At 41.2% G+C, this 17,811-nt stretch overlaps 1 protein-coding gene across 2 annotated transcripts in view; it reads right to left on the bottom strand.

Moving 5' to 3' along the window:
• Positions 1-2,566: 2,566 nt before the first annotated feature.
• Positions 2,567-17,811, bottom strand: part of ITIH2 (inter-alpha-trypsin inhibitor heavy chain 2) — a 36,469-nt gene continuing 21,224 nt past the window's right edge. The window contains exons 12-21 of one of the 2 annotated variants that reach the window (XM_066232487.1): positions 17,017-17,198; positions 15,541-15,726; positions 15,025-15,164; positions 13,670-13,839; positions 11,053-11,190; positions 7,827-7,940; positions 6,232-6,430; positions 4,938-5,107; positions 3,526-3,637; positions 2,567-2,856 (exon numbers count right to left, since the gene is read on the bottom strand). In XM_066232487.1, coding sequence (XP_066088584.1) covers positions 2,709-2,856; positions 3,526-3,637; positions 4,938-5,107; positions 6,232-6,430; positions 7,827-7,940; positions 11,053-11,190; positions 13,670-13,839; positions 15,025-15,164; positions 15,541-15,726; positions 17,017-17,198 — 1,559 coding nt within the window. In that variant the 3' untranslated portion in view covers positions 2,567-2,708. The remainder of the gene's footprint in view (positions 2,857-3,525; positions 3,638-4,937; positions 5,108-6,231; positions 6,431-7,826; positions 7,941-11,052; positions 11,191-13,669; positions 13,840-15,024; positions 15,165-15,540; positions 15,727-17,016; positions 17,199-17,811) is intronic. The other variant, XM_066232488.1, reaches the window with a different exon arrangement.

Raw genomic sequence — 17,811 nt, 5'->3', positions numbered from 1 at the left:
TCCCCCGCACGCCAGGCCAATGCTCTACCGCTGAGCCAACCGGCCAGGGCGGTAACCAATTTTTATAAAAGAATGACACCAAAAGGCAATACTGTTTACCTCCTGATTACTAAGATTAGATTATGAAAATAATCATTTAATATGTTACAATTATTTCAAAAGATCACTTTTTTTTTTTCTTCTTTTCCAAGTGAGAGGAGGAGAGCTAGAGAGGCAGACTCCCACATGTGCCCCAACAGGGATCCACCTAGAAACCCCTTCTGGGGCCAAAGCTATGCCCATCTTGGGCCGTGTTCACAACCAAGCTATTTTTAGCACCTGAGGCAGAGGCTCCGCAGAGCCATCCTCAGTGCCCAGGGCCGATGCACTCAAACCAATTGAGCCATGGCTACAGGAGAGAGAGAAAGAGAGGAAGTGGGGGGGGGGTGGAGAAGCAGATGGTCACTTCTGTGTGACCTGACCAGGAATCAAACCCTGGACATCCAAATGCAGAGCTTGTGTTCTATCACTGAGCCAACCAGCCAGGACCCTCACTTATTTTTTAAAATATGGGTTGGTGATTCCAAAAGACAGCAGTTTTATCTACATTCTAATATGGAAAATTATTTTTATAAAATTATGGAGGAAAGAAAAAAAAAAGGAAAAAAAAATGCCCTGGCCAGTTGGCTCAGCGGTATAGAGTCGGCCTGGTGTGCGGGGGACCCGGGTTCGATTCCCGGCCAGGGCACATAAGAGAAGCGCCCATTTGCTTCTCCACCCTCCTCCCCTCCTTCCTCTCTGTCTCTCTCTCCCCTCCCACAGCCAAGGCTCCATTGGAGCAAAGATGGCCCGGGCGCTGGGGATGGCTCCTTGGCCTCTGCCCCAGGCGCTAGAGTGGCTCTGGTCGCAACAGAGCGATGCCCGGAGGGGCAGAGCATCACCCCCTGGTGGGCAGAGCATCGCCCCTGGTGGGCGTGCCGGGTGGATCCCGGTCGGGCACATGCAGGAGTCTGACTGTCTCTCCCCGTTTCCAGCTTCAGAAAAAAAAAAAAAAAAAAAAATTCTGGAGAGAAAATGTCATAAAAATACCTTTAATTTTTTTAAGTGTAATTTTATCAATTTGGACTTTAAAAATCTAGGCATTTTAGAAATTGATTTTTTTAAAAAAAAGTTATAAACAAAGGAAAGCAGAAAATTACAATGGGAAAGATTTGGACTGTATCACCAAAATCCACTATACTAATGCAGACATAATAAAGTTACCTGATTTCACTTTAAATTTGTTGTTTATTTATTTTGCATTGTAAATGCCGTTAGCCTTTTGGTAGGACATAATTTGCTAATTTATATTGAAATAAGTCTAATTATATAAGTTTAAAATTAAGTAGCACTACTCTTAGGAATTGTATAACTATAAACAAAATCAAAGGTCTACAAGGAAAGTTCAGTGTTCAGGACCTCTTAAATTTCTGTGAAACTTGTAGCTTCATAGACAGGGGTTTCTGGAGTGTTTGAAATTGTGATTCCCTTATAATTCTTAGTAACAATAATACTGTGTACTGAGATTATATCCTGAGCAATTTTAAATATGTAAAGGATTTGAGAGCAACAAAGTCTCCAAGATGATCTGAGAATAATGTCATGGAGGCAGGACTGTTACAGGATTATAATTTACTCAGAAGTTGCCTACCCAATCATATTTTATCTTATTTGGAATAGGGCTGGCTTAATAGAATAAGCTTGGTCAACTAAAACCTTGTGATGGTTTCATTTATATGTCAACTTAGATGGGCTAAGAGGTGCCCAGAGAGTCAAACATTTTACTGGGTGTGTCTCTGAGGCTGTTTTGGATAAAATTTACATTTTTAAAAAATTTATATTTTGTGTTATTTTAAAAGATTTTTATTTTATTGATTTAGAGAGAGAGGGAGAGAGATCATAGTTGCTTCACTTTAGTTCATTGATTACTTCTTGTATGTGTTTTGACCGGGCAAACCCAGGGTTTCGAACCAGCGCCCTCAGCGTTCCAGGTCTTCCAGGTCGAGGCTGTATCTACTGCACCACCACAGGTCAGGCTGAAATTTACATTTTAAAAGGTTGACTGAGTAAAGCAGATTGCGTTCTTTAATGTGAATGGACCTCTTTCAATCAGTTGAAGGGCCAGATAGAACAATAAACCTGATCCTCTTCCCAGGAACTGTCTTTGGACTTCATCTGTAACATTGGTTCTTCTTGCCAAATGGCCTTTGAACCAGAAGATCAGCTTTCCCTGGGTTTCTTACACCATTGGCCTACCTTGTGGATTTTGAACTATTAGCATTCGTAATTATGTGAGCCAATTCCTTATGCTATAAGTCACTTCCCCTGTTCTTACTCCGTGCTTACCATATAACCTCATAACTGAATTTCCCACATAACTGACAACTTAAAAATGTACTTGACCTGCAAACTCGAGGACCTGACACTTAACAGTGAATCACAGTAAATGCCACATCTAGCACTGTCTGGATGCCAGCTAGACTCGCCGAGCGGCTTGCCCTTGCATTGCCTTGATGCACACACCTCACTCTGAAGACGCAACAAAATCTTAGAGCTTTTTGTAAAGCATTTATTTTCTTCAGATATGTTAATATCTGGTTAGTTTTTTAAATTATTCAAACTGAAGAATGACCAGAAGTGGCAGGGAGAAATGTATATTTATACATTTAATTTTCAAAACTAAAAAATCTTTAAGATTGTTCGAGGAAGCTATAGAGCTGAGGCACAAAGTAATCCTTGTAATGTCCATCGATGAAACCCTTTCCACTGTTGTGTACAAACCAACAGGGAACGTCTGTTCCAAACACGCTATTTGTTCGGTAGTCTTTCTGTAGGCCTCTGCAAGGACAATGGTGTGTAGGGTTAGGGCACAGACCAAGGCATGCCGGCCTGCATATCTCGAAGGGAGACACCTCCTGCTTGCTATTCTTTGCACCCCTTCCACCTCCATATCTGCCTTTTCCCACCCACCCCCTTCCCAAGTCATAGAGTCTGGGGCTTAGGATTGGAAGAACAGAATAAATAGCTGGTCCCTAGATAATTCAAATAACTTCACTGAGATTGACCAATATGGACTTCTCCAGCAAGGTAAGGAGTAAAAATTAACTTAGAAACGGGAACTCAGTTCCCAAGTTTTATGGGCTTAACCTCATACTCAAAAGAAGGCTCTAGCTTTAACATAAAAATACACATTCCCTAGCTCTATGGCATTTGGGTATTTTTACGATTTCCTCCTTTGATCACCTTTTTCAAATCCAGCTTGTGACTATAAAGCTTCTAATGTTTGAAGGTGAGAACAACAGATTAATTAATCTTGGCATTTTGTGTATGTACTCATACATGCAGTCATTGTTTTCATTTCAGATGGACGAGCTGTAGTGTCCTTATGCAGATGCCATGTGTGTGTCCATTCCTGATGACTTGTCTGGTTTGACATAGGTAATGCTGTGTGAGTCAAGGCCTAGGAGGAGCCCTTTTTTGTTACCGTCATAGGCATCCAAGGCTTACCTGGTGACAACCAACTTATGTCCTTTCACTTCCATGCTCGCCTCTGGCTTCTCGGGGTCCTTTCCAGGTCGCTCATTGAAGATGTGTATTTTGGGTTCATGCATGAACTGACCTAGTGAGATTAAGTCCAGGCAGTGATTTACAAGTAACCCACGAATAAATAAAAAGCCTGGTCATTTGATCTAAACCACCAGTTGATCCTCCCTCCAGAATTTCTGGAGTAGAGAAACATACTCAGAGGAGAAGGGCACAGTGATGAAAGAGGTGGGTCCCTCCTGAGAGCAAATCCATGCCACTCACCCCATGTTCACTTTGCATATGAGGCTGATCTAGGGGATGAGAAGTAAAATCAAATGCCCTGATTGGGATTGGACGTGGGGGTGAAGGTCAGCACCCAAGAGCATAGCTGAAATCACAGAAGAAGCTGTGTTTGTGTTGTCATATGCTTCAATTGGAACCTTTGCTTGTCACAGACTTCCTATGCAAGTTCACTTCTCTTCAGTAAGAAAAAAATCTTAGGCAAAACTTAAACTTTATCCACCTCTTCTCTAGTTTGTGATGGTGAAATCCAGATTCTGGGAAAACTTGTTTGGACCGGCAAAGGTCCTGGCTATCGCATTACTGAGTCACCTCACACCACTATGTTGGGTTGATCATGCTTTTTATTTTCTGTATTTTATGATGTTTAACGTCTTAAAAATGCTGTCTGGCTGGGGATAAACTGCCCCTCCCAGGGCTAGCCAATACCAAAATATAGCAAAGGACTCTACCAGAAGCATGCCTTTTTCTTCTTCTTCTTCTTTTTTTTTTTTATTAAGTGAGAGCAGTGGAGGCAGAGAGACAGACTCCCACATGTGCCCCCACTGGGATCCACCTGGCAGGCCCCCTACAGGGCGATGCTCTGCCCATCTGGGGCTGTAGAAGCATGCCTTTTGTATACAACTGACCAACCTAAAGCCAGACCTTCTCTCCTGGCTGGCATAACCCCGAAGGAATCATTCCAGGGCCAGGTGCCAAGCAACTAGAAACCAATCTGTAGCCCAAAGCCGATGGGAATTGTTCAGAACAGCCAACTCTAACCTTCCCTGCTCCATCTTGTCTTTCCATGGAAACCCCTGTAAGGGCTCTGGCCTGAACCTATCACCTGCTTCTGCTTCCCTTACCAAAACCTGGCCTCCCCCCGGTGGCCCTGCGCGGCCAGTGCAGCCTCTTGTTCCTAGGGAACTCTGGGAGTAACAGTTACCATTTCCTCCAACCGCACTGACCTCTGTGTCACTCAGGCGCCCAGGCTCAGAACATGCATCCTGTGCTGCTCAGTCCACACCGGTCCCTTTCTCAACTTCTAACCACTGTAATCCAAAGCTGCTCAAGCCCTAGCACGGCCCGCACGTGTCAGATGGTTGATTGATTACCTATTAGTCCGTGTGCTTTAGGTGAAAACTTGTTTGTAGAGGGAATGTAGATCCCCAAAAAGTCTACGTTGATTGGATGCTTCTTCCAAACACGATGAAGTAACACAGAGAAGGACATCTTATCCAAGGTGATCGTCACAGTTTTCTCTTTCTTCACTGCGACCAGCACCCTAGTGGGAAAGTTGAAATGGAATTAACAATTCCAGAACAGACTCTAGAAAGTCATCTCTTTCACCCCTAATAGGAACTCTCATTCCTCCCAGCACAATCCCACTAGTTTTCTAAGACCTTTACCATGTTTTTTGCCATAGAATGCTTTTTTAACTCCCAGCTCTAAACTATCAATGTATGTTTGTTTAAGCAGATACTAATTGGGAAGGTATTACTCACAGGACCCAATCACAGCGGTTCTGAGCATATGTGACACAGAGTTGGCTTTGAATTTCAGTTGATAGACTCATTCACTTACCCAACATGTATTTATTTTTTTATTATTGTTATTATTATTTTTTTTTGTATTTTTCTGAAGCTGGAAACGGGGAGAGACAGACCGACTCCCGCATGCGCCCCACCGGGATCCACCCAGCACACCCACCAGGGGCGAGGCTCTGCCCACCAGGGGGCCATGCTCTGCCCCTCTGGGGCATTGCTCTGTCTCGACCAGAGCCACTCTAGCGCCTGGGGCAGTGGCCAAGGAGCCATCCCCAGCGCCCGGGCCATCTTTGCTCCAATGGAGCCTCGGCTGCGGGAGGGGAAGAGGGAAGAGAGAGACACAGAGGAAGGAGGGGGGTGGGGGTGGAGAAGCAAATGGGCGCTTCTCCTATGTGCCCTGGCCGGGAATCGAACCAGGGTCCCCCGCATGCCAGGCCGACGCTCTACCGCTGAGCCAACCGGCCAGGGCCCCAACATGTATTTATTGAGTACTTAATATATGCCAGGCACTAGGGTAGCACTGAGACACATGTGACCAAAATGCATGATTCCTGCTGCCAGCAAATATATATTTTTTTAATTATTCATTTTAGAGAGGAGAGAGAGACGGGGGAGGAGCTGGAAGCATCAACTCCCATATGTGCCTTGACCAGGCAAGCCCAGGGTTTCGAACCAGCGACCTCAGCATTTCCAGGTCGACACTTTATCCACTGCGCCACTACAGGTCAGGCCAAATATTTTTTTGAACATCAAATTTTTCACATTTAAAATGATGATTTTAAGGTCCATGTTTATGTGGCAGATGTCGGTATTTATGTAAGGTGTCAAAGAAAGGCCCCAAATCAGACATAATAAAACTTGCCTCTGGTTAATGATCTGAGCTGTGTCAGTCCAAGATAAGATCGATGTCCGAGTGCCAAGCCTCAGGATGATGGTCTCAGTGCTAATTTCTATTTTCATGTCTTCACTTTGGAAATAAAATCCCAGTTTTCCAAAATAGGTGCTTAGTTTATTATTCTTGGGCTTCTTGGCACCAATGAGCTGTCCATTGACCAAAATTCCTACAAAAAAAAAAAAAAAAAAAAAAAAAGCTTTTTTCCTCTGTGTGCCATTCTTCTTTTCATATGTGGGCACCATAATTCAAATTTATAAAACTTGATGGTATGGCCTGACTAGGCAGTGGCACAGTGGATACAGCGTCGGACTGGGATGCGGAAGGACCCAGGTTTAAGACCCTGAGGTCATGAGCTTGAGTGCAGGATCATCTGGTTTGAGCAAAGCTCACCAGCTTGGACCCAAGGTCGCTGGCTTGTGCAAGGGGTTACTCGGTCTGCTGAAGGCCCACGGCCAAGGCACATATGAGAAAGCAATCAATGAACAACTAAGGTGTTGCAATGAAAAACTGATAATTGATGCTTCTCATCTCTCTCTGTTCCTGTCTGTCCCTGTCTATCCCTCTCTCTCTCTCTCTCTCTGTCTCTGTAAAAAAAAAACCAAAAAAACAAAAAACAAACAAAAAAAAACTTGGCCCTGGCCAGTTGGCTCAGCGGTAGAGCGTCGGCCTAGCATGCGGAGGACCCGGGTTCGATTTCCGGCCAGGGCACACAGGAGAAGCGCCCATTTGCTTCTCAACCCCTCCGCCGGGCCTTCCTCTCTGTCTCTCTCTTCCCCTCTCGCAGCCAAGGCTCCATTGGAGCAAAGATGGCCCGGGCGCTGGGGATGGCTCCTTGGCCTCTGCCTCAGGCGCTAGAGTGGCTCTGGTCGCAACATGGCGACGCCCAGGATGGGCAGAGCATCGCCCCCTGGTGGGCAGAGTGTCGCCCCTGGTGGGTGTGACGGGTGGATCCCGGTCGGGCGCATGCAGGAGTCTGTCTGTTTCCAGCTTCAGAAAAATGCAAAAAAAAAAAAAAAAAAACCCAAAAAACAAAAAACAAAACTTGATAGTATGGGAAAATTATTATTTTGCTTTAGGATTTATATAACACTTTTTCCTATGTAACTCTCATTTATATAACTATACTATAGTTTTTTTAAAAGATTTTATTTATTAATTTTACAGAGAAAAGGAGAGAAGTGAGGATGAGAAGTATCAACTAAAAGTTGCTTCACTTTAATTGTTCACTGATTGCTTGTCATATATACCTGCCTTGACCAGGGAAGGCCAGGGTTTTGAACTGGCGACTTCAGCATTCCAGGTTGATACTCTAGCCACTGCACCACCACAGGCTAAGCACTACAGTTTAATTATATTACAAAATCTGCTCTTTCATACTGAGAGAGAGTATTGTATTTACAATAGTTCAAACAGGAATATATTTATAATTTATTTCTCACTAATAACCCGAGTTTGGAAAATACAGGACTTCTGTTAAGGTGAGAAAGAAATCCCAGGTGGTGAGAGTGTAGCGTGACAAAGATCTAATTATCTAATTCAAATATAATATCTTTTTATTTTACCTGATTCTGGGTCAGAAACAAGGTTGAGGATTTTTCCGGGTTCTGAATCAATATTGAAACAAATATTCTTTTGGCTTTTTGGTAGATAAATGATGAAGTGTGGGTCATTTTCCACTAGAAAATTTACAAAGAAAATGAAAACAACTAATTATAGACGGGAACAGGATTTTGAAAAGTATTTTATTCCTAAACATTTTCATTTAACAAAAACAAACATATATTTTGCTTCTACTATATACTAGGTACTGTTCTAGGCATTGGGGACCAGTGGTCCATACACATTGTCCCTTTCTCATGCAGCCAACATCAGAGATTCAAGTTATTCTACCAATATAGTGGATAATTATTCTGTAGCTCACACATGCACTGAGCTAGGAATTAAAAATGAATAAGAAAGACACAAGGAATAAGACACATACAAATACATACTACATATACATACTACATATACATGTGTAAATGTATAAACAGTGAATATATAGAGAGATAAAAAGATATGTATTTTATTAAGTAGGCATACACAGTGCATAAAAATAAAGAAGACATAATATTATTTGTTGGTATATAGATTAATCCATTCTCAGAGCAATGAAGGATCAAGCTGCTCCTGAAAAGTTACTTTGTTGCCGGACACCATTATTCTGGCTGATCTTTTTTGTTAAACTATTCTAGTGAGAAGAAAAAAACAACTATGTGCCAAACACTAAATTAGGCCATGTTTGGTGCAGTTCTAGGTAAGTCATAGCCTTCAAGAAAGTAACAATTTAATTGAAGGAGTGACAAGGATTCTTTACTCTGAACTTTTCAACTAGGTCTCAACTTTTGGCTTCCATGTTGGTCTCTGCACTGTTCTATTTTAGCAAAAACCTTGCTGAGTCACTTTAAATAAAAACCCCACCCTCCATATTTGATCACCCTTGCTATCTGATCAGATTCCTTATTCCCCACTCCCACCCCAGGTGATGTCTGATCACATCAGCTTGCCTTTAAGCAAGAATCCTGTTAAGGGTGTTTAGCCCGAACCTTCTTCCCCTGGCTGTTTCCTCTTAGGAGTGATTCATCCACTGACCCCCCACCCCCACCCACTCCTGCTCCTTGTCTGTAAAGTCCAACTCTCCCATGTTGTATTTGCAGGTAAGTGCCCCCACTGCCAAAACCCAGTGCAGTGTGGTCCCTACCCTCATGCTCCCTTGAATAAAATCTTCACTACCATGCTTTCACAAACTTCATGAATAATATTTTTCTTTAACAGTTTGAACATTATTGTTTTTCTTTCAAGGAAGCAGATATAACTACTAATGTAAGCTAGAACAAAGTAAATGATAAAATAATGGCCCAAGCACAATGCCCTGAGAATGAAGATGCTAGGATGATTGACTCCACCTGGTAGAGGCCTGATGAAGGATTTGGCTTTTGAACTAAGTCTTTAGAGGTGGGAGAAGAGGGGAAGTCTGAGATACAGGAAAGAGAGATTTCATTCTCAGTGGACAGCTTGAGGAATGGCATGGAGGCCGAAAGGTGATGATTTGTTTAGAAAGTAACTCAGATGTGACTAGAAGATGGGCTCTTGAAGAATGTAGGAAAAGATCAGACTAAAAATGTAGGTGATGGAGCCTACAGAACACCATGCTAGAGAATGGACCTTTATTCTCTTAGATAACTAGCAGAAGTCTTTGAGAATAAATGTAACATGATTTGACCCTCATTTCAGGAAAATTTTGGTTACAATATAAATTAAGTATTAGAAAATAGACATAGAAAGATCATCTAGCAGCTGAAACAGCAGTAACCCAGGCAAGAAATGTTAAATTCAAGAAAGCAGGATGGTGAATAGGATTGGCAAGGGATAGAAAATTCCGGAGACATCTGGTAAAATCCAACTATCTGGTAGCTGGTAGAGGGAGCAGCTTAGCACTGCCAGAAATGTAGCCTCAGTAATGGAAAGGATTGAAGAGGAAGGTGTGAGGTGAAACCTGCAGTGGTGTTTTCCAGGATAAAACTGGAAGAGCTGGCTGCCATCCATTGACAGGCTACTATCCAGATACTATCACAGAGCTCCTTGCAAACATTAACTCAAATCATTCTCTTTGCAGAGGACAGGTGACATGCCCAAGGTCATATCACAGTTTGGTAAATGCCACAGCTATGACTCACAGCCCAGCTGTCTGATTATAAACTATGCTCCCAGCCACTCTGATATGCTCGTTCATTTTCAAGTTTGTTTTGAAACTTAGAATCAAGAATAAACTAATCCAGAGCAGGAACAAAACCTTGTATTTCTTTGCACCACTCACACCACCAAGCTCATGCTATGTATTCAATAAATACTTGCTTCACTGATTTTGTGTTGGAGCTGGGCACTAGAGGGCATCATTAAGACACAGAACAAAAGGTTCCTAATTCCTTTTTAAAATTTTTTTAAAAATCACTTACTTATGCTTTCTTATTCCTTCTACACAAATATGATGTTTTGAAACATTTTGTTAGAAGGAAATTGTTTTGTTAAAGATAATGATTGTGTTTGCTATTTTAATTAATCCAGATTCCACCAACCAAACCTCAAAATCAAACAGATCAGTGCTGTCATATTGAGTTGATACAGTTCTAGGCAACAGAAATGAAATATCATGTTTAAGCTGGTCTGTGCAGCCTAAAGTGGAGTGAGGGCTTCCAGGACTAACTTCATAGATTCCTAGGACCTGGGGTCCATGGGCACAAGACTAGCAAGTATTTATTGAGCTTCTACTGGGAACCAGGGACTTACCTTATAACCACATCCACATTTTATAGGAGGGCTACTTTTGAGAGGTAATCTAAGTCATGAGAGTTGGGCCCCTATAATGAGATTAGTGTCCTTTTCAAAAAACCAGAGAGCTTGCCTTTTCTCTCCCTCTAGAGGTCGTATGAACTAACAGGAAGATGGTGGCCACTTACAAGCCAAAAAAATAAAATCTATCTTGCTAGCACTTTGATCTTGGTCTTCAGCTTCCAGAACTGTGAAAAATAAGGTTCTGTTTTTTAACTACCCAGTTTGTATTACTTTGTTATGTGTCTCAAGCCAACTAACACACAGGATTATCTCCTTTCAATGAAGGCAGTGATGCCTGTAGGTCACCTAGTTTACTGGGACACAGTGATTTTATTAACGTATCTGATTTACATTAATAAATCAGATTATCATCTGATTGAGACCTGGGATGTGAAAGCCAGGTTGAAGTTCTCTCACCTCTCATCACATGCGGAGGAGGGGTGGCCTCAAGCACAGGAGCTGCTTTCGCAGGCATTGGGATTCTTGGCGTTGGTGAAGGGTTGGCCCAAGATGGGAGTGAGGTTGGAGCAACTCTGCTGCCATAATACAGGGCACCTGGGTAGAAAAACCTATATCCATTAGTTTCCACATTTACTTTTCCATGTAAGTTGCTTACAATTTCAAGAGCTATGCAGACCCCAGACGTTCTCGGCTAAGGTTTCCGCCTATTATTTGTATTCCTGAGATCTCTCTCCTGTGGCTCCCTCTGTGGTGATGCTGTGGGCCTGCTGTTCTCCACAGAGTCTGGGACCTGGGCTGAGCTCTGCAGCAGAAGGAGCGGCCCTGCAGATTTGGTGAAGAGCCTCATCCCTTCAGCACTGGCCAGGCAGAAAAGGTGTGGTGCAGCCCCTGGAGAAATCCCAGGTTAGGGCCGGCATCTTCCTGATGCATTTCTATTCACTCACCAAAAAGCAATCTGAGCAACGTCTTTCAAAGACGTTCCCCTACTGGTTACAAAAAGTTCACTTTGCTTTCTGATATTCAGTCTTTCTTCCTGTCTTTGAGAAATAAATGCTTGTTTACCTACACATTTTATTTAGGTGATACAATGTCACCTAGATACTCCAGTTTATATTTATGCCAGATAAATTAGCTGTGAGGCCCCAGCCTAAGGTAACTAGGAGGTCAGAAGTCAGAGTTCCTTGAATCCTGGGCCACTCTGATAGAGTTGGCATCTCAGTTGAACAAGACTAAAAATTCAGAAACATTCCCTTTAGTGTATACAGGTCATTTTCAAGACTGTGTTTCAACAATCCTTAAGAAAGAGAGGAAGAGAATGGGACAATAGACCATGGTCTTCTAAACTTGGGCAAAGAACCCTTGGGTATATACCTCAGGACTTTCCATGGGACACAGAGATCATGGATAATATTTAAGGCAATTTCTGGGTTCCCAGATTCCACATACACTCTTTCCTCAGACCACCACTTTCTCCTAGTTTATAAGTAGAAGCCATGCTCTCTCCCTGCTGCCTCTCACCAAAAACCTCCCAGAAACCAGAGTCCTATTGAAAATTGGTGTAATGCCAGAAAGCAGGATGACTCCAATGACTGGGAAACAAATCTGTTTGCAATTAGATGGTTCTAATTCTTTACTTGCAACCAAATTGGAGTAGGGCTCAACCTGTCATCTGATAGGTCATTATTAATAATATTTGAATAGTATGTCCATATGTAAGTTTTGTTGTGTAATTTCAAAGAAGTTCAGGTGAGTGAATGACATGACCAAAATCAAGTGCTTTTTATTGCTATCTGCTTATCATTGTCAACAAGGTTTATCAGGACTTATGCCTATAAAACACTTTTTTAAAAAGCAGAGTTGATGTTAAATATTGTCTCTTTCAATCTACTAATAAATAACATTTACCCATAGATATATGAAAAGTAGACTCAGCCACATTTTTCTCATTAAAAGATAATTTCCAAGAAAATGGCACATCTTATGTATATCAAAATTTATAATATATTTATCTTATTTTGATGAAATGTCTACCCATAGTAATTTTCATAAAACTCAATCTAGAAGAAAACTTTGAACACTCAGAATCTTATGATCATGAAATTGAAAAAAAATTAATTGTATATGTATTTTTCTTGCAGAAGAGAAGGATGATTAATAAAAAACTTTTAAGCATAAAAAATATTATGTTAGGATATGATTCTGCCAGAAAAGTGGAATATAAGTTCAACTAGAAAAAAAGAACAATAAATAATTTTTAATGAAAACAGAATTTATGTATTTTTAAATGGATGATGGATGATAAGTATCAAATCAGGCATTTCATTTCATTGTATACACTTAGAAGAGTTCTATCACAGTTTCATTTTAAAAGCTCAATTTTTATACTATGCCAGATATTAAATATGTTGCAGGTACTTAAATAAGATGAAAAAGTGTAATGTTGATTATTTATTTATTTATTTATTTAGTCTTTTCTTAATGAGAGGAGAGGAGATAGAGAGACCGACTTCCACATGCACTCCACAGGCAACCCCCATCTGGGGCCAATGCTTTGCCCATTGTGGGCCATGCTCGCAAGCAAGCTATTTTTAGTGCCTGAGGTAGAGGCTCCATAGAGCCATCCTCAGTGCCCAGGGCTGATGCACTCGAACCAATCAAGCCATGGCTGTGGGAGGAGAAGAAAGAGAGAAATAGAGACAGCGAGATGGAGGGGTGGAGAAGCAGATGGTTGCTTCTCCTGTGTACCCTGACCAGTAATTGAACCCAGGACATCCACACTCTTGGCTGACACTCTACCACTGAGCCAACCAGCCAGGGCTAATGTTGACTTTGTAAATGTATAAAGGGGTACATAATTTTTCTCAATTCTTTTGGAAAACGTGAGTAAGAATGTTCAAAAACCATAGCAATAAACTGTTCTGAAAGTAAATTGACAGGATGAGCTTGGCATGAGGGAATACAGGCCTGGGAGCTAGAGGTGGACCAGGATGGGGAAGGAACAAGGGTTCAAGGACTGCGACTGAGCCTACCAAAGTTGACCCATAAAGTTTCTCCACCAGCTTGAAACACTGACCTGAGCAGCAGGAATGGTCTTGCGGAGGGGAGTCAGCCAGCATGCGCTCATCCCCAGCTTCATTCTCAATCACCATGGCAGTGAGTGGGGTGACTATGTGATGTTCCAGTGACATCTGCAGGATCGTTTTTGTAATTTTCCTTTTGACAGCAGCTGTAGGAGCCAAGCTTCTGTATTCAAGAAATAGATACATTACAGAGCGTCACTTTATTTAAGTCTGAGTTAAAGTCCCACAACCCCACCACTTCCAGTATCCAACCAGGACCCTGGGGGCCACAAGAGAAAATAGAACTAACTTAGTATTTGATCTAGTCATGCAGTACTAAAGAATTTTTAAATAGACGTGACGGGTTTGGACAAATGCATAATGACATGTATCTAACATTATAGGATCATACAGAGTAGCTTCACTGCCCTAACAATCTCCCTGTTCTACCTGTTCATCCTCCCCCTCCCAACCCCCAGCAACCAGTGACCTGTTTTACAGGGATTGTTTTTTTAAAAAAATCAGTACTTAACTTTGGCAGCAATTTGCTATCTATCTTTAAATACAACCAATGTGCTTCCGTAAAGGGGAAGAAATATTTTTCACTCATTTCAAAGCCACAGTTTACAGCCATGTCTGTTTTATAACTTTATTGACATCATGGATTGTCTCTGATAGATAGTTATATTAATTCTAGTTCAGAGGACCCTGTTTCATCTTTCTGAAAATCTGATAGAATTAAGTGGAGTGGGCTCGAGAATGGCAGTTTTCTTATCCAAAACCTGTACATAACTCTGAAGTGGGTGGTCAAAGAATCATCCGTTACTCTAGAAATATAATTTTACATTGGAAGGTTTCAATGCAGGTCAGCTGAGAAGCCAGAGATGAAATGGATGGCTGTTAGGGAGCCCCTCCTTATGTGACATTGTAATTACATCATAGATTTCTCTTTGGACAATAACCTGTTCAATCACAGACAAAATTAATTGATGGTGATTGATGTCTGAACAGTGACTTCTGCTGGAGGTGGTGGTGGAGGTTGAGTGGGAAGGAAAACAAGGTAACCGTAAGAGATGAAAGAAATCTTTTATATCTGGATCTGGGTGCTGATTACATAGGTAATGAACATAAAAACGAGTTAAACTGTACACTTAAAATCAGTGCACTTTACTGCATATATGTTAAACCTCAAAAACAAAACAAGGGTAAACTCAGTTTTACTTAAAGGGCTTGAAACCAGTGGAAATTAATAATCCAAACCCTCTAATAATTTGCTGCCTTCTTGGTTCTAATCTTTTTGTGTATTAACTCAAATATACAAGACAGATCTTCCAGTTTTGCAAGTCCCTGTGGTACGTGCACTTCTTACCGCTCAGCTAGGAGTTGGTTGATTGTCAGGTAGGCCCACAATTTCCTGGTGAAATCAGGATCTGCATGTTTGTCTCTTGATAGAAAATCCTCCAAGTCGTCCATTTGGGCCAGGGTCTCCAAGACTAACTCCGTGTTGGCCTGGACGATGCAAGGTTCAAAGATACCAGGAGAGCAGAATTATAGTTAATCAATTTGCATTTTTTATATCTACTACCATGAGTGAACCCAGGTATTACCCAACTTTGAGGGAAATGAAAAGTAATTCAGAAGAATTTAAAAGAAGGAAGTTAGGTGTATACTTCCGGAGTTTGTGATAGGTCTGGGTTAAAAATGGTAAGGATTTACACAATAGTCAGGAAGATGGCATGGATGTTCTCATGCCTTCCCTTTCACTATTGCTTTCATTTTACATACATGGTTCTTGAATGCAGTGTTAGCCTGTTAATATGCAGGATGGAGTGTATCTAAAAGGGATCTGTTAGTATTTATAGAATAAGCAGATAAGCCCAAGTACCGAAGTTGCGGTGATAATGCTCTGTAATTGCTCTGTTTTTTCAGGGTCAAATTTTCCTGCCACCACGATCTCTGAGCCTCCAAAATAGTTATGGAAACTGTTCTGAGTGACATCCATTACTGACATAGGTGGATAGTTAAACTGAATGTTCCGGAGCAATGGAGTGGATACCTGGTTGTAGAATTTCTATAATTCATTAAAAAAAAACCAAGAAATTATTATTTTCATAGGACTTCATAGAGCTAAACCATTTTTCTCTGAGATTCTTCAAATGTTTAACAGATGACTCTTGCTCTCACAGGATCTCTGTGGAAAGCTATGGGACAAGGAAATTTCTCATAATTATCATGCAAACAGACACATACAGAAGACAAAGGCTTGTTAAGAGTATTACCACTGACTTCAGAGCCCAGCATTTTTTCCCTTTTATGACCATATCAACAGCTAATGGGTACTCATAATCAGAAAAGTCAGCTAGGTTGATATTCCCAAATTAAAACTTATCCCTATCTGTCCCCAAACTTAACTGTGTCCTCCCCCTGAGCTGTCTGGCCCTTCATTGATCTATGATACCTGGTCCTGGCAGAGGGTGGGGTAAACTATGTTCTTCTCCTACACCTTTTCCTTGTCCATTTAATTAAAATAAACATGTAATTCATATTCTTTCTATTTAAGGAAATGTATAGGCTAAAGCTTGATCTGTGTTACATCATAAAAAGTTGATATCTGCCTGACCAGGCAGTGGTGCAGTGGACAGAGCATTGGCCTGGGACACTGAAGACACAGGTTCACAACCCTGAGGTTGAGGTTGCCGGCTTGAAGGTGGGCTCATCTGCCGGCTTGAGTGTGGGGTCACCAGCTTGAGCATGGGATCATAGACTTGACCCTGTAGTTGCTGGCTTGAGCCCAAATGTCACTGACTTGAAGCCCAAGGTCGCTGGCTTGAGCAAGGGGTCACTGGCTCAACTGGAGCCCCCACATCAAGGCATATATGAAAAATCAATCAACGAACAACCAAGGTGCTGCAACTATGAGTTGATGCTTCTCATCTCTCTCCCTTCCTGTCTGTCTGTCCCTATCGGTCCACCCTCCCCTCAATCAAGCTCACTAAAAAAAAAAGTTGACATTTAAGATGCTAGTATATTTTAAGAGAAAACATGACCATGCTAGCAAGGAGTACCAACTGCTCAGCAGGGCTAGAGAGGCATGAGATGCTCTTTTAGTACCTTGGAAAACTTGTTCAGGGATTAGGGAAGTGCCCATCGGCCTACTGCTTCTCACCTCACTGTTAGTGCAGATGGAAAAGTAGGGTGGAGTGCATGAGAAAAGAATGAACACTCTCTTTATTCTTGCAGACAAATAAGCTGAAATAATAATTTTCACTTAAATTTAGCCATCTTCTTTTAGGTATCAGATACTAGTAGTTGAATGATTTTTGAGTGAAGAAAAAAAAAATAGAACAGAAAAAAATGTTACCTTGAGCTGGAAAGAAGTGTCCTGATTTCCATAAATTCTTTGAGCAATTCCACGGTTTTCATTGGATAGTCTCTTCAAAAAATCATAATCAACATCAAATCCTATCCCCAAACTGAACAAGGAGATGTTGTCTCGTATGTGCTGCTTCACATTTTTCTGAATTTTTGACAACTTCAGTTCACCTAAAGTGATGACAGAAAGGAAGGAAATGAGGAGGCAATGTTAAACAGTTTGGGGGAAACACATGGAGAAAAGTTTAGCAAAATTTGTCAAAGTTAGAAACTCACTCTTTGATCCAGTGACTCAATTACTAAGATTTTTTCTTATAGATGTACTCGTTCATGTTGAAGTGAAATATGGGCATTGGTATTAAGTAACATAATTGGAAATAGCTACATATTAGAAACAAATGTACACCAATAAGAGAGATTGGTTAAATTATGGTACATTCAAATTATGAAATACTATACCGTTATTAAAAAGAACAAGACAACTCTATGTATTATTTTGAATAATCTCCGACAGATTTTAAAGGGGAAAACAATGTAATAATTGTTATATGTAGGATGTATTTGTGTATACATGCATACACACACATATATATGCATGTATATGTGTATGTATATATGTATGTGTATACATATTCACATATATGTGTGTGTATATATGTAGATACAGTATACAGACATGCATAAAATATTTCTGGAAAGATACACAGGAAGTTGCTATAGGTGAATGCCTCTGGGGACAGGAACTAGATGGTTGAGGGACAGGAGTGAGAAACAGACTTAATTT

This window comes from Saccopteryx bilineata, chromosome 5 (assembly GCF_036850765.1).
Source record: "Saccopteryx bilineata isolate mSacBil1 chromosome 5, mSacBil1_pri_phased_curated, whole genome shotgun sequence".
Taxonomy (NCBI): Eukaryota; Metazoa; Chordata; class Mammalia; order Chiroptera; family Emballonuridae; genus Saccopteryx; species Saccopteryx bilineata.
This window is presented reverse-complemented; position numbering and strand designations above follow the sequence as displayed.